The following is a 17,309-nucleotide window of genomic DNA, read 5'->3' on the forward strand; positions in this document are numbered from 1 at the left end:
CAGTTGTGTGTCAGCATTTAAACAGCCTCTAATGGGCTAGGGAGCATCCCCTTTCTCCCACTGATACTGCATTCAAGAGGTAGATTTATAGCATGCATGCTACCCTGGACATATAGAGGGCCACCACTCATCAAGGCATGTACCGTGGGGTTTGGGACTCTAGCACTCTGCAATGCCGTCAAAGGCAGCAAGCATGCACCAGAGAACTGCTACACCCATGCTTTTCCAACCCACAATTCTACCTTCCCACTTCACAGACTAGAAGGTAACCTTGACGCCAAGCTGACCTTCCAGCAACATTTGGCTTAGCCACAAAAGTGCTGCCCCTTCCTTGCCTTTGTATGTTAAGTCAACATGCGACTACATCAAGTTCCACATACTTCATGTAAGTGGCTGGCTCCTGTGTGCATCGTTCTGCATGAGAATTAGAGTCCTCAATGAAAACTATTTAAGGGAAAAAAAATACCTTTGCATTGCACATGCATGGACTGTGGTTTAATTGCATGTAAGATTATCTTGACACATCTGTGCTGGCTGCAAATAGGAAAATGCCTTCCTGTCATTATGAACATTACATTATGATAATTAGACAGCACTATGCTGCATTAGGCATCACACAAGACCTAGCAATGACTCAAACTGTAAAGGCAGTTATATGCAAATACTGCACATTATTTTATTTATCTTGAGTACACTGTAGCTCTCTTCCATCACACCAGAAGAGGGCGTTGGATCCCATTACAGATGGTTGTGAGTTGGGAATCGAACCCAAGACCTCTGAAGTGCAGTCAGCCCATCTCTCCAGCCCCCAGAATTTTATTATTTAAGGGACTTATGTGTGGCATCTGTGGAGTCTTAGAACCCATACCCTTGTGGATGCCAAGGGACGACTGCCTAATGTAGTCAGCTGGATACTCAGGGACCTTGAGACAAACACTGGAAAATAAGGCTAACAGTTAAAGCCTAAGATGCCATGGAGCTTAGCGATTCCTTTGGCTTCTGCCACTATTCACAGGGAAGGGCACACAAGTGAGTAGTTTGCACGCACGGAGGGACCTATAGCTTATATTCCGAAATGCCCTTTTCACCTGAGGCCATGCTTCTGGGGTGGCGTCTTTTGTCTTTGAAGCATTGGTCAGCATCAAGGGGACATACTTTGCTCTTCTCAAGGAGCCATCAGGGTTTCTCAGCTGTGTCGAAGGGATCAAAATGTCCCTTAAATTCAGACTGCACTCCATGGACTTCAGGAGTCATTCAGAAATGAGGGCCTGCTGAATAACTGAACAGAAGAAATGTAGCGGGAGTCTTTTCTATTTCCCACTATGGTCCAGTCAATGCACGAACAACCCCACATAAACCACATTAAAACATTTACTGTACTTTGGGTAGGCGTCAATTTTGGTATTATATACCTCCAACAAAGCCAGTCAGGGAGGGAAAGGAGTGCTGGTTCCCTAGCCTCACCCACAAGTGCCTCATGGGTGCCTCCTACTGGGAGCAAAGAACCCTCTTTCTAAAGGCTGTGGTTTAATTGCACATAAGGTTATTCTGACACATTTGTGCTGGCTACAAATAGGAAGAATGTCTTTATTTTGTTCCAAGCAATGGAGAGTTAGCACAAGAGCCCCGCCTAGGATGTCTGAGGCCAGGATTGTTGCCAATACCGTAAAAGGGCCAAAGATTCCAAAGCAGACCCTGAGTGGGGTCGTTTGTGCTGGGCTTACGCCAAGGTGATACGTAATATCTAAGGTCACAGCGCAGATTCAAACACATGGGAGCATGGGGGTGGGAAGGTTTCCTAATCCCTTCCAGGAAAGTGGAAATCTTCAGTCCATACCTGATTCTGAACTAGTCTACAGAGCTGAAGGGCGAGGTCAGAGGTGAGGTGACATTTTGATGTGTGGGTTCATCTACTTAAAAAAAAAACACAACACACAACAAAACAACAACAAAACAACAGGAAGAAGAAAGTTTCAGATGTTTTTATTCAAAGGTTCTCAAAAGAAATAAAACAGAAAAAGCTAACAATCTGATCAAATGTACAGTTCAGAAATGTCTTTTGGCGTTTTAACAAGTCCTAGGAAAGAAAACTACAGAGTCATCTTGAACCGGTAAATAAGTCACCACTGGCAAGAATGTAGCACTACCAGAACAAAAATAAAAAATTAACTCTCTTGATCATATAGATATCTCTATGAAAATCTTTTTTTTCAATCTGTACAAAAGGTCTTTCTTCATAAATTAATTTTTTTTATAATTTAATGGCTGTCTACTATGTGATGTTTAACTGACTTTTTTTTCTTCTTTCATATGTACAGAGGTTGTTTCCCAAATCTGACCCAGACGAGTATGGCACTTAGTTCAGACCTAGCAGCAGATCTCCCCTCCCCCACTGACTGAGCTAACAACTTTCTGTCTTAACTAATGGAAAAAATATCAAGTAGTGAGCGCCCCGGGCTGACAAACATACTCAGTACATGGAGGGTGCTGCCTTCAGTCTGGACTTCACAAAGCAGAATGTTTGAGGGAGCATAGAACCAATAATACCACAACTTCTTTAAAAAAAGAAAAAAAGAAAAGAAAAAGAAAAAAAGAAAAAAAGGAAAAAAGAAACAAGAAAAAAACCAAAAACAAAAAAACCACATTTCTCTTATGACTATGTAATTTTCACTAGAATCTACACTTTCAGAGCAGCAAGGACTTTTGAAACTATGAAATGTCACTGACATCTATCATCAAATACAAGCAATAAAAATTTAAGAACTAAAAAACACTCAAAAGAAATAAATGCCCAGCCCTAACTCCAGAGCTGGGAGGATTTGGTCGGTGGAAACAGGGAGGGCCAGCAACCTGTCCCAGCACAAAAGAAAAATAGCCTCTGAGGTAGATAACTGATCATATACAGCTGACCAGACAAGTACACAGTTTTGGAAGACAACTTAATTTACCATTGCTTTTAAAACGTATGCAACTGCCTTAATAAAAGAGTGTTAATAACAGTGAATTATCTTGCATGTACTAAAGTAGAAATAACTGTATTTATGAATCAGGAATTTCATAGTTTCAAAGTTGGTTTTTCTTTACACGTGAACGCCTGTAGTGGATGACATCAGAGAGCGGCACTGCCTGGATTCAAATCTTCCTTCGTGCTTTTTTTGTTTTGTTTTGTTTTTTTTTTTTGTTTTTAATTTGTCTCTGTGAGTCCGTACATCAGTTAAAATTATAAAACCTAATGCAAAGTTACAAAAAAGGCACATTCTCCTAACCGCAAACTGGTCCGGCAAAAAGAAAGGGCAGACAAGATATGACGCTGAGACAAGGTGGAGCTGCTGGCTACTGGCTCGTCGGTCTTTGGTGAAGTTACCTTTTAAAAGTGCCAAGTCATTTTTAGATTTTCAAATTTACCTAATAGGGAATGAGAGAGAGAGAGAGAGAGAGAGAGAGAGAGAGAGAGAGAGAGAGAGAGAGAGAGAGAGAGAGAGAGGAGAAGGAGGAGGAGGAGGGAGGAGGAGGAGGAGAAGAGACAGAGAGAGACAGAGAGTGAGAGATAGAGAGACAGAGAGAGAGAGAGAGAGAGAGAGAGAGAGAGAGAGAGAGAGAGAGAGACTGAGAGAGCGAGCTAGTAGCCAATCATTTTGCTTCTGTTCATTATCTCAGCTTAGGTTTGAAGAGAAATCCTTAGCTTTTAGCTTTTGCCATTTAGTTTCAACAGCAACATTCCCCCCGCCTCCCCCCTCGGTTTGCCAGATCTCAAGTGTGTGATTCTCATTCTAAAGCACTATCGTTAGTATAAAGGACAAAACATTCAGTGACTCCCCTCCCCCGCCCCCCCCGCCCCCCAGCCCCAGAGCTACCTACACTAAATCTAGAACATCGTTAAGCTGTTTTTTTTTCTTCCTGAAAAAAAGGCAAAAAAGACTTTACATTGCATCATACAGCAGATATCTTAAACCAGTCACACTATCAGAGGAAACTGTCAGTGCACAGCCTTACAAACAATTTACCCTATTAAAAGTCCCCCGGTCGGAAAATGTGTTTCACACAAAACAGTTTTCCCTCCTCGCACTTCACTACCTTACACGTTTATGTGAAAAAAATCATTAAAAACACCTACTACATATTTAAAAAAGCCAAAATTTCAGCAACTTTTATTGACTACCTTTTAAAAGCCCTATGCTGCTGCTTTACAAGGCGTAATAGACCAGCCCATTTGGTCAAAGCATTCTACATCATTAGGTTGAACTAACTTTACTGAAACAGCTACAGCATCAAAAGAGTTTAAGGCAAATTGGAATTCATAGAAAAGGATAAGACACTTCACACTACATCCAAAGGAAAATGGAAGGCTAAGTAAAGACAGTGAGGCCAACACTGAGTTACAGCAACCCTTGCAAGCACAGAACACCATGGGTAAAGTTGGACAAGTGAAGACTTCAGAAAGCCCATTTCATACAGCTGAAAAAAAAGGGGACAAATTAAACACAAAATGAACAAAACTGCAAAAATCCGGTCATGCACTTGGATAAGTCTTCGTGGTCTTTGTGCATACCCAGAAAATTGAAGTTTTCTTTTTCTCTCTTTTTTTTTTCTTTTTTTTTTTTTTGCATCATTATATTTGATAAAAATCTTTTGACTTTTTTTTTCCTTTTTTTTTTCCGTTTTGTTTTTGTTTTTTACTAAAATAAACCTGTTCAGGGGAACAGCTACTAGATGAATTTAAGGGTTTTATGCACCTTATAGAACTTATAGCAAAAATAGTTTTAGTTGATTTCATTATAAATAACGTTTTCAAGAACCTGTGCAAAACTGTCAATAATTTCCTAAAGCACAATTGATCAGAAAAATCCATGATTGTTCAGCCTTCACACCCTTCTTCATGTAAGAACTCCCTTCGGTACATCTGGAAGAGAAAGATAAAAGATCAATGTCTTCGCTGACTTAATAAACAGGTGTCAGTATTTCGTCATCTTTTGTCTTAAAGAGATGAAGGCTGTGCTTATCCATGGTGGCAGACGGAGGGACATAAACTGGGCACCTGGAGACCTTTGAGTCTACCTTTCAAATTTGGCACTTGCAAAAATGCCACCACCAACTCCGTGTGGGCGGGTCCCAAAGGGTGACTTGGTGAGACCAACAAACGACACGTACCGTTTTACCAGGCAATCCAGAAACTGGATTCCGTATCGTTATTTGACTAAGATACAAATGGTAAAGTGGAGTTTGAACTCTGTGACTCAGTGAGAGCGGGTGACATAATCCTTTGCTCCAAGGAGGCTAACACTCTGAATTCACAGCCAAGAAGCTGCTGTTCTTGTGAGACTTCGATAAGGCAGCAACTTGTGCTTTATCTTCTTTAGTTATTTAAGCAATGTGATAGAAGATGCTTTTATTATTAAGACGATTTTGGAACCCAGTATGTTGTTCTAGGATGTCTTAGATTTTATGACTTTTGAAGGCAGAGAGAAATGTATTTTACTTCAACAGAAGCGCTGCTTGTTATCTAGACAGACTCTGCAAATTCACGAACACATTAGATCTGAGTTATTCTAAGCATCATTTGATAACGGTACCCCAGATAGCTTCGCTTGAGCCCTGCGGTTACAGACTTTTCCCTCATACCTCACAGTTACTTATTGGGTGGAAAGGTATATGGAGAATGGTCATTAGACGTCTCCACAGTCACCTGCTGCTGGCCACTTGCTTCCTACAACAGAGCAGAATGCATGAGACACGTTAGCAATGAAATCTTAACTCTGCTGCTAAGGCCTGAGTCCAAGGACGTCCACCTTAACACAGACATTCTTCAAAGCGAATTTCTTAAAGAGTCGGATAGAGCTCTTAAAGGCTAATCACTGCCTTAATGCAGATGAAATAGGACAGACCCCAAGAACCTCCCGTCCAAATGTTTGACTTAAATATTGATCAAAGAGATCTCCTGGCTTCATCTCCTGGGAGCCACATAAAATTTATAATGCAGTTATTTTTGGTTTTTGGAGTCTGAGACACGGGGTGCACATGTTGTGTGTCACAGCCCCCCACAGGCATCAGTTATACCTCAACACTTATGTGATAAAAATGTCAGTCAACTCAGTAAAAGGAAGCCGGGCCCGGCAGTGCAAAGTGTAACCTCAGGGACTTAACATGGAAGGCAGAAGGGTTACAAGTTCACAGCCTGCCTGGCTTAGAGTAAGGTCTTTAAAGGGGACATGGAGAAAGCGCAGTGGTAGAACTCTAGCCTGGCACGTGAGAGGCCTCGACTGAACCGCTACTAAAATTAGAATAAATCAGTAATAAAACAAACAAACAAACAAGCAAAAGCCCTTTGGATATTCTGCCTTGTCTCAGTTCAAACTGTGTCTGAAAAGCCAGAGGTCAGGCTCTGCTGAAGCAGCCACAGGGAAAATACTTGTTTCCCGCTGTTATGGAGGTTTCCCGCTGTGAAGAACTGCACACAGCGAGCTGTGGGTTCAGGCAACTGTTGTTCAAAGTTGTGTGATCCTGTAAATAATACAACCACAGTTCTCGGGGACCCTTGGCACCTGCCTCCTAGGTAAGAAGATAGCTGGACTGACAACGGTAAACGCTGTGCTTCCTGTCTAACCGTAACTCAGGTATTAAGACTTCCTCAAATACACTATATTCCAAAACAATAATGAAGAGTGGTTAGGCATAGAAGCAGTATGGTATTAAACGCTTGTTACAATTTATAAATGCAAAGTTTTCTTTTTCCATTATCTGGATTAGGACTGGTCTCTTTCTGCAACTATTCTCACAGATTCAATCTTTAGTACTAGAGCTGCAAACTCCCAACTTTATTTTACTGTGCCTGTAGGTATCATCCCGGGGTTACGAGACAGGCCTCGAAGTGGTATGGAATATACCACAAGATCGGAGAGTTATGTGGCCTGGGTGTTGCTAACACTAATTTGCATAGGGAGAGCATGCTACAGTCGAAGAATAATACCAAGTGCCTACTCTTTCTACACTCCCTGCCTTATGTAAATGTTTGTTCGCTTTTCCTTCTCTGAAGGATGGTCTGGCTATGTAGGCTAAGCTGGCCTGAACTCATCCATCCTCTCGCTTGGTCTTCTCTGGTGCTGGGATAACAGGCATGTGACACGGTGCCTTGATAAGGTATTCGGCCCCAACCTTTTCTTGTTGTTCTATTTAAATGACTCAGGTGTAAAAGTGCCCACTGCCACAGAGGCCACTGGGGTGCTTTATACCAACCTCAACGGGAACCGTCGCAGTCTGCATGTGTGTGTACTGTGGTAAGTAGGCTCCTTGCATGGCTGACGTTGCAGGCATGTACTGAAAAGGAGAAAGCGGTCAGGGTATGCAAAGGCAGGCCATGCAAAGTTCAGATTACTGCGGAGGATACACAGTTCTTAGAAGGCTCAAATAATGCACTTACACGGGCAGCCCTTACAGCCTGACTACTGCATACATCTTCTGAAGGGCAAAGGAAAATGTTTTCAACCCACCAAACTGAAAACCCTGTGTTTCTCTGAACTTACCATCCACAAAAAACTCTGCCCACGTGAAGGATCATTAAGGTTTCTCATCTGCAGTAACTTAGTATCATCAATGCTCCATAAAAATCTCTCCTCAAGAGGGCATGCTATTTTCTGGTCACTCCCCAAGTTGATACCTCATACTATCTGGGCAGGAAGAGGCCTGAGAGGAACTCTTGATGAGGCCAGGGAGCCCTACTTAGTCAATGGGCAGTCTCATTTCCTCAAGGCAGGTGGGGTTTGGGACCTGCTTCTGGGCTGTGTATCGTTACCGATTCACTTTCATGAGAAGCCGTGGCTGGTTTTCAGAGTTAAGAGGGAAAACACAGTGCCCTTCGTCTTTTACAGCCACACCACAGCCACAGGCTGCACTGAATGAATGCCTTCGTCCATCTTTTACATTCTATACTCCACAAACACCCATCTGCCAGCTGGCCCAGTGTGAACTCAGCCTCGTAACCCAACCCATCCCTTGCAGTGTAGAAGAACAGGTCCCTGTGGAAACTGCAATTAAGGGCTGCAACACTGCAACCAAGGAAGAAAGAATGAGGAGGCACTGCCTGCCTGCCCACCATGTACGCCTGCATCTTTCCCTTTGTGACCTGTACCTTGTAACACGGGTTATAAAAGCTAGACGTGGACATGTGCGGGTGCTGTGTGGGTGAGCGAGAGGGATCCAGAGATGAACCTACAAGTTATCAGCTAGTGAAGAATTGTCTGAGTGCCATCTTACTTTGTGGAAATCAATGCCAGGTGGGGAGGGGTCAGACACAATCACTGTTATCCCCAAACCTGGACTTCCACTGGGGATGACACACGCTTCTTGAATTCACTTTCCTATTGGCAGAAACACGATGTTAATTTGCCACCTACTGTTCCGGTGCTGCCTAGTGACAGGTGACTCATCTGCTGGGCCAGAGGGCTGATCATAGAAGCAGGTTGTAGTGACATGGTGTGTTCCATGGAGGGAGTTAACACGGCACCCTGGGAAAAGGAGGGAAGAGGAACAAAAGGAAAACTGAGATTCTGCAGTTACAACTTTCAAAGGCCTTTGTTAAAGCAAACAGAACCTCCCTCAAACTTGCAAGAGGTGTCCCAAGCAACTACCCCAAATCTTCCAGACTGCTTTCCTGAAACTCATAAAAGAGTTAAGAGGAAATAACAGTGTTACTTCACCCCACAGAAATCCGTGTTCAACTTGGCCTCACTGTAAAGCCAGAAAGCCCAGCAGGAAGGGTTGTAACATGAAACAAACTGAGGGCTATTGGTTACAAGGGCCGCCAAATATGTTAAAAAAAATGAAAAGAAAAAAGAACAAAGAAGAGAAAAGGGTAGCTTTTGTCTTCCGAAAGCACAAAATAACATGACCAATAGAGCAGCTTGTTTACAGATAGTCATCTGGTTTAAGACTAAGTAGTCAGGACCAAGAGTGGGCTCTTCATTTACTGGGTATTTCTCAGAACTCCCTGTTCCATGTCTGGGAAGCCAATTCAGTTAGGAGTAGTAATTCCACTCCAGTTCCCTCTTCACTTATTTTGCTTGGAACTTTTTTGCCATTAAAATTCAAATTAAATGTAGGTAAAAACCAGAGGGCAGGAAAAGAAGAAACCACTCGTAACGCAGCTTTTCTAACAGAACCACTGTAAGCAGCTTCTATCTGCAAGCCGGATTCTGCATCAGAAAATAGGAACACTTCCTACTTCGGGTTCCTGGTTTTGACTTAGCTTTCTACTAGAAATGGTAACTGCCTTGCTGTCTTCAAGGTTAACGGCTAGATCATGCCATACACACTAGCTAGCAGCTAAAATCAAACTGTGCCGACATTTGACTACATTTCTTTATGCAATCAATGGGTTTTACAGTCCCTCTCATTTCTGCAATCGCCCAATTGCTCTAGCATGCAACTACTCTGTTCAACTCCACAGATATGAAAATGCGGTTTGGGAATCACTGTGGCTGATTGTCTCAAAACACACTGGTATTTGCCGATAATCAGATTCCAGTTCAGGGCACTGACAAGTTGTTTCATATGGTTTGTATCTGGGTGGAGAGAGTAACGCAGGTCTCCCCAAACAGTTACATTAAAACACACGCAGTGTTTGTCTCTGAAAGTCACCAAAAAAGAAGAACAAAGGATACATTTCATTTTTAGGGCGTATCAGTAAAAAGCAGAGAGTAACAGGACTGACTTGAAATGTAGATTATTAGAATCTAGATTCTCCCTCATCTCCTTCATACTAAGGGGTCTCTGATTAAGACTGGGCTGACTTCCACCTTTCCAAATTAACCATAAAGTTTCGGGACCCAGACTGCCATGGGAATGTGGGATGTGTGTCACAGATACGCACATGTAGGACGTGTTGCTGTGTGTGTGTGTGTGTGTGTGGTGTCTGTGTGTGTACAAGAGCAGGCACCGGGCATATTTGTGTCCAGAAGGCTCTCTCAGCATTTCCCTTCCACCTGCTTGTTCGCCTACACTTCAGTGTCCATGCAGAAGAATCATGACGGAAATCCCTGTTCCACTTTAAGGCCAAGACCAAGTTCTCTTCCTAAACAAATGATCTGGGTTTTGTATTATAAATGTTGTGATGTGTCCGGCGTATGAGAATGCCTCTTTTGCACCGGTTAATTAGAAGGGAAAGGGCCAAAATCTGTGGCCTTCTGCAGCAAGCGTGTGGGTTACCACGGCATTCTGATTTGTGAGTGTCTTCTACACTCTTGTTTTGAACTTCTGACTGTATGCTTAAAATTCAATGAGCTGGATTTTGTGTACGTCTCAAGGACACATACTGAATGAAAAGGTTTAGTATCATGCTAACACCGATGCTATACACCTTAGGATAATAAATGCTGGAATCGATGAAGAAGTCATGTTTGTTATTTACAGAATGCACTGTCTTCTTGGCGCTTATCCTCTCCACGGACAGGCCAAGTGACACTGAAAAATGTCTGAAAAGCTCTGCCTGGATCTGAACTTTATGTCTGAATTACAAAGGGTTTAAAGGGGAAGAAGCCACTTCTTTCTAGGCACTGCAAACTATCTGGTCACTCAGTTAACGGTATCCTACTGACCTGGTGTGAACAGGGAATAGGATGTATTTTAAGCTCTTACATAAAAATTAATGTCTACAGACATTTCATTTTAAGACAAAGGTGAGTTAAAATTTCGTATTAAACTGGCGTGTTTTCATATTCTATGTTTGAGTTTTCCCAACTACCCTACCATCTTTGGTACAGGGTTGTTTTTTTTTTTTAACCCAAAAGGCTCCCCACATAGCTTACTTGGAGGATACAAAGCCATCGACACGGGAAACTTACAGGATGCTGCAGAATGTATGGTTGAGGCTGCATCCAGGAAGGACTCTGCACCTAGAAAAGGGAGGATTTCAAAAGAAACATTGATTTCTACTGCAAAAAGAATCTTAACTCTCTAGAATTCTTTTTAAAATCGTGTTAAAAAAATCTACAGAAGGAAGATAAAGAGAGAGACAATACTAACAATTATGAAGGTTAAGGCAGTTAGAACTCTTGACAAACTGCTCACTCTAAGAGAAAGGAAACAATCATTCGGAACCAATGTCTCTTGTGCACTCAGTGCGTATTTACTGGACATTAGGCACCAGGGAGCAAGGCACGGGTGGGCTTCACCCTTGAAAAGATACTGTTCTAAGCCAAGGAAATAAACACGTAAACAACCAAAATTAGTGAAGAGTGTTATAATCAAGGTATGAACTACGTTTTAGGAATACTGACGGGTGGGGATTAATCGTAGAGCATTTAGTTAGACACTAACCCTCACGGTGCACACAGACTGTTTTACTATTTACTAAGCAAAACCAAACGCAATCTCCCATCATCAGGAAAGTAAGATAGAATTTCTGTCTAGTCCTCAACAATTTCTAGTCATCGAGGAAAAGAATGTCTGAAATGCAGACCTAGGACATCAAACGGGAGGTAGAAGATCTTGAGGTCGATAGTTAAGTTAAAAGGGCATCGGCACGGTGACCCTCTGAACTGAGAAATACGATGTGAGGGTCAGGGCCCGGTGGTGGGAAGGAAATGCCCGTCCTGCCACGCAGGAGTTGAGTCTGCATCTTGATGCCCACAGCTTTTCAAGGTCTATGGGATTTTAAGGCACATTTCCACTTCCAGTTCTTATCAGCACCCTCCTGCGTCCTGTCCCTGAGTGTTAAACTTCAGAGATGCTACAGAGAGAATACGGGGAAGAGTCATGGGGAAAGAAGGTAGCGCGATTTACCTTGAGAGCAGGGCCCCGATACTTTTTCTCTCTGGTTTCCTTTGCCACCTAAGGCAGACCAAAGTTAAGTGCTTCTGCCTTGTTAGCATTTCAGTAATCTGGACTGCAGCCTTTCCCCACTGGGGTACTGGTGGGTTCTCGAAGATGCCACTTTCTCAATCCAACTGCATAAGCATATGGTGGTTTAGTGGAGAAGGCCAACTCTATCACGAGTGTGGGCCCTTATGGACACATCACGAGAGGCATGGAGCTCCCGGAAAACCCCGATTTGGGCCAGATGTCCCCGCTTCTGTATGTTTCTGTGGCCATGATTGCCTACGCACTTAAGAGTATTACAAGGTTAGGGAGCTATGACATCTAATCCCGTGTTTGTCTTTTAGCAGCAAAGTAGCCACTGTCCGTTTCTGTTCCTCAACGTTCCCTAGTTATAAAATGGGAATAATAATCTATTAACTTCTTACCATTGCTTCTTCGAAAACCCGAAAGAAACAGAACCCCCATCCCAAACTAAGCGCACATAGATAACATTTTTTTGCACACAACTTAAAGGGACCTCAGATCACTTGGGGCTCATGCCCTGACCTCTGCTGAGCACTGACCAAGAGGTTACGCCTCTGACCGTCAGGCAGATGGAGTAAATTCCACATGGGTCTTACAAAACCACAGAATTCTCCAAGGAGGAAAGGAAGCCTCGAAACGACAGGCTGTCTACAGTTAGCCATGTCCAGTCAGTTCCCAACTCCGGCCTCCTGACTTTTTATTCTATAAATCGGTTGACAGGTAAAACGAGCTTAAAAGAGGGAAAATAAGTGGTGACAGATGGGTTAAGAGCTGTCGTACCTACAGCAACATGGCGATAGTCTTCATTTGCTTACGGGAGCTTGTACTGGACCTTATTTTTAATGATACAGAAATGACCAGCTGTCGTTTTCAGGTCATCAAAGACTACATTTTAATATCAGCTACGGACACTGGTTATGGGGGGAAATGTACTATATCCACTTGCTCTCACTGGGAAACAAGAAGATAAAAAAAATCTCAACTCTTAAAACAGTGGAAGAGACACGGATAAATGAAGAGTGTGCCCAGAAGACTGACACTTCAGAGTTAGGTAACAACTCAGGGAGAAGACAGGAAAGGAAAGGCGTGAAGGCTGGGAGAGGGGGGGAAGCTGAAGTGTGAAGGTGGTGGCCATGCTGTGAGACTCTGCTCTCAGTAGACACTCCCTCCTCTTATTCACCGCTATTTTCATAACTTTTGTGCAGAGTCAACTTTGACATTGTCTTACCTTGGCCATTATTGAAAAAGTGTAATTAACATGTAATGCTATCACATGATTACATGATTACTAATGCTATCACATGATTACTATTAGTGATATGTCAGTACTGGGTGGAGCTATTTTTAACTTTGTTAGATGCCCAGAACCCTCTCTAGTTTATAAAGTAGAAGCCATTATTATCCCCATTTTAAAGAAGAGGAAACTGAGGCATGTCACTATCAACATAGCTGTTAGATCAGATGCTGCAGTCCCCTAACCCCTGACATCAGGACTACAACATCTAATTCAGTTTTAAAAACAACAATATCCCAGAGTTTAGTCACGCAAGATCCCAGCAGTCAACGGAAGAGACCTCTCTTGCAGGTCAGTAACTGAACTCAGTGACAGTGTTCCTGTCTGGGCCCAGGCCATACATCATTGTGAGGAAGACGTTGCTACAGGAGGAGAAAGGCGCACTTGCCTTGCTAGCTCTGCCATATGATCAGATTAGTGTTGGACAAGGAGCTTAGCGAGGGTTCATTCCTGGTTGAAGGCAAAGCCCCCTCACAAAGGAAGAGGAGTTAACGGCCTCTTGCTCCTCGGTTGGGGAAGGACCTCAGATCTCAACTGTATCAGTTCACGTTGCCTAATCTAATAGAGACAATCTCTGCGTTCCTCTTATCTCTTCCTGCTAGTGAAGAAACGAAGACAGGAGCCCCCACTCACTCTCCATTTTGTGACTCTCACAAAGATTCAACTTCTGGGACAAGTACAAGGGTTTATCCCGATCCTAGAACCATGTGATGATTCCAATCACTTCCCTGGCTTTACCTAATCCCTATGCCAAACAAAAGGCAGCTTATTCCAAACTAGGTATCCAAGCTGCATCCAATTTGACTTAGATTTCATTTTAAAACTGTTCAGAATCTGAAGACACATAAAAATTCAGCAGAGATGCATGGCGCACTGCTGACGAGTCCTGAGGTACAAACCTGGTAGGCAGATACAGGAGATGCAATATAGGGTGTAAGAGAAGTTTGAGTGATCATTCGGTTTGTGGCAATACTGTATGGTGAAGGATAAAATCTAGAACAAACACAAAAGCCTTTATTAAGTAATCCTTTCAATGGAATCATTCACGGAACAATGTCTTCCACCTTCACTGTCCCTCAAGCCATGATGCATTTATCCAAAAGACATACCCGTTGTGTAGAGCAGCTGTAGTCGGGTCGTAAGTGAGTGTCATTCCGGCCTTATGGAAGGAAGGAGAAGGAACCGTGAGAACCCATCGAGGCAGGAGGTGTCTCATACTGCATTTTGTACACTCCCCAGAGCATAGGAAGGTAAAAGTCACATGTGATACAAGTGGCAAGTTCCACTGTGCCACCCCACATGGCGGCCACTGCTGCAGGGTGCTACTGGAACAGAAACCAATCTCTCTGGTGAAACGGCCACACACCACATGCTCAGAGGGCCTGTGTGCCTGACACTGAACAGCGCACATTGACCATCTATTCTCCACACATTCCAGGTACCTTACGATACCTTTAAACATAAAGGTTTGCTGAAATAAATACAAGCAAGAGGTAGCCCAATGCTGCATTAAAAAATTGAAGTTTTTTTTCCCCTGTCTGTTTAAAGAAAGCTTCAAAAGATTGTTTGCCCATTTGCTTAGAAAGCCAACGTGTGGAGGTGGGGAGGGAAAACCAGGATCAGAATACATCGGTCTGCACAACATTTTTTCAGTATGAAAAAAAAAAACCCCAAATATAAAACTAAATTCTCAATGACAAATATTTATTTTAATGTTAAGAACAGATTTCTGAATACTATTTTTGTAAACCTACTGAAAAAGCTGTATCTAAAACTGAAACCTTCCACGCTCAAAACATGTTCACAGTCACCCTTTTACTAAGCGCAGTGTGGCTGGACCGTCATCTACCTGCCCTCCTGGGGCACCCAGTAACTCCAGCACCAGAGACAGCTGCTGTCAGCTCTAGTGGGGGAATGGCACCAGAAGGGAGGTTTAGTCTGGGTGTTTCAGAAGCATGGTGGTCCAGCCAAGATGCCTTGCAGGGCTTTACAGTGAGAGTCCCCCGGATCACACACCCACACTCAAGTTTCAGGGAAGGCCTTAGAGTCTCACCTCTCCTTCTCTGGGCCATGGCCGCCCATTAGGGATGTACTTGTTTGGGTTCTGTCTCTTCTTCTGTCCTCCATCCGCAAACTTGCACAGTAAAGGTTCTGTAGGAGCTGTGAACACACGGGAGGATAATGTGAGCCCACAATTGTAGGAGCATCTGACCATACGTGGGGGGTTTCTCTCTTTCAGTAGGAGCACTGTTAGCATTATGAAGGGACACTTTTAAGGCATGATCTCAGGCCCTGTGAACCTACGGATAAAGAGCAGTGCGGGAAGATGGACTAGTTATTGTTCCTTTATTGGAGAGCCAAAGGGAAGCCATCTCCAATCCCTCTGGCACCACAGCACTCTGCACTCTGGACCCTACAGTTCCACCACTGGGCAAGTGAGCAAACAATCTCCAGAAGGAAGCTGGAACAGTCCTCTGGCCTCCCAGACAGTGCTCTGCCCCTGGCAGAAAGTAAACCCTTGTCATGCCGATCACACCATGCTTCTGTTCACAGCACGGGCAGCTGTCTGTCAGTGTGGCGACTCTGTCTTTCCTCCCTGTCTGTTTTGTTATCACCATGCCCACAGTGCCTACGGTATGGCCACTTTGCAGGCATTTATTACCTGTTGGCTATGTTAATGGATAAATACGGTCTTATTTGTACTTAAGAAAGCTGCTGAGGCTTAAGAGACAGCTTATTAGTTAAGGATGCTTGCTGCGCTTACAGAGAACCTGAGTTTGCTCCCAGCAGCACCTATCAGGTGGCTTAAAACCATGGGGGCACATACGTGCACATGAGCACAGGTATGTGCACACACACGTCTGCATGAATGAAAAATTTAAAGTAACAAATACCTGCCCTATTTATTTAAAGGTACTTCAATGACCCAGATCCTCCCCCGCCTTAGGTGTTTTACCATCCATTCAACCACAATCCAGAGACACCTGAGAAAGGGGCATACAAAACAACTATGGACGCTCCTTGAAAAGATATGCTCCTGAGAGCCAAGGGAGAAAAGAGATGCAGGCAGCACAACGGGCCACTCCCGGTGTCTCCTTCACTTTGCCCTTCTGTGACGGGCACGCCAGCACGGTCCTGGAAGTTGTGTGTTTCCCCATACTTTTCTAGTTAACGTAATAAAGGCTCTCACACCTTCCTGTCTGGCTCCCGCGCTCGTCCTTTGTCTCCTGAAGACCCGTGATTATTCCTTTCAAGCTCTCTTTCCAAGTTAAATAACCATGAAGAGGAAAACATTACTTGTGGAAAATCTACCCCTTTCTCCTTTGTCTCTTATTATCCTAATTCATCTCTCATTTTATATCACTGCTACCCACCCACTAATGACAGGGTACAAGTCATCGTGTCTCTTACCACGTCTCTGCCAAAACACACAACAGGAGCTGCTATGCCTCCCCGGTGTCTAGCCCTCTGCATCTGTGTCTGAGACGCTCCAGATGTAAGGCACTTACTTCCAAGTGGATGTACTAGGGTGTAGATGTAGTTCATCTTCCTCTGGGTCAACTTTAGTCCCTAGTGTGGCAATGTTACAGGCATGGCATGGCAGGAGGACCTTAGGCCACTGGCGCTAGGCCCCCAGGAGCAGCGAGGGTGGTTCTCCTGAGATCTCAAGTTTTCTTTAAAGTGAGCAAAGCCATTGAAGAGCTTTCTGGCTTTGTCTTGTAAGTACCTTTTCCTGACTGCCACATGGTCCTCACTAGAGTTAAGCTGATACTGACATCAGACCCTTCAACCTTCTCAACTATGACCTAAATAAACTTGTTTATAATGCCACCTCGCTTCAGGTATTTTGCTATAGTAACGAAAAACAGGCTGATATGGTATATATAGGAGGAGTCAAAAAGAAGCTGCTAAGTGTCTGATGAAAATACCCTTTTGTTTACCTTCTGACTCTATTTCTTCTACCCCAGACTTTCATGAATAAGGAATTCTGTTTAATGCAAACCAAACATGGCGGAGATGGATGGATTGAGGCCAAAGTTCTCCTATGTAACTGAACTATACCACTTGTCCAATCAAAACAAGGTGATGACTTTTAGGAAATTCTACCTTTCCAATAATCGCAAGGGGTAAACGTACTGACGAGACAGAGCCACTGAGTCGGACAAGTCTGTAATAGTCACTG

General features: G+C 43.5%; 1 protein-coding gene across 36 annotated transcripts in view; it reads right to left on the reverse strand.

The window, feature by feature from the left end:
* Positions 1–1,966: 1,966 nt before the first annotated feature.
* The window catches only part of Rbms1 (RNA binding motif, single stranded interacting protein 1), a 224,219-nt gene continuing 208,876 nt past the window's right edge, over positions 1,967–17,309 (reverse strand). For 14 of the 36 annotated variants that reach the window (XM_087653097.1, NM_001012184.2, XM_087653107.1 and 11 more), the window contains 8 exon segments: positions 15,180–15,286; positions 14,236–14,285; positions 14,026–14,119; positions 10,833–10,883; positions 8,388–8,498; positions 7,231–7,311; positions 5,620–5,704; positions 1,967–4,900 (listed from right to left, as the gene is read on the reverse strand). In XM_087653097.1, the coding sequence (XP_087509223.1) occupies positions 5,627–5,704; positions 7,231–7,311; positions 8,388–8,498; positions 10,833–10,883; positions 14,026–14,119; positions 14,236–14,285; positions 15,180–15,286 (572 nt within the window). In that variant the 3' untranslated portion in view covers positions 1,967–4,900; positions 5,620–5,626. 36 annotated transcript variants of the gene reach the window in all.

The sequence above is a fragment of the Rattus norvegicus genome, chromosome 3 (assembly GCF_021556685.1).
Source record: "Rattus norvegicus strain SHRSP/BbbUtx chromosome 3, alternate assembly SHRSP_T2T, whole genome shotgun sequence".
Taxonomy (NCBI): Eukaryota; Metazoa; Chordata; class Mammalia; order Rodentia; family Muridae; genus Rattus; species Rattus norvegicus.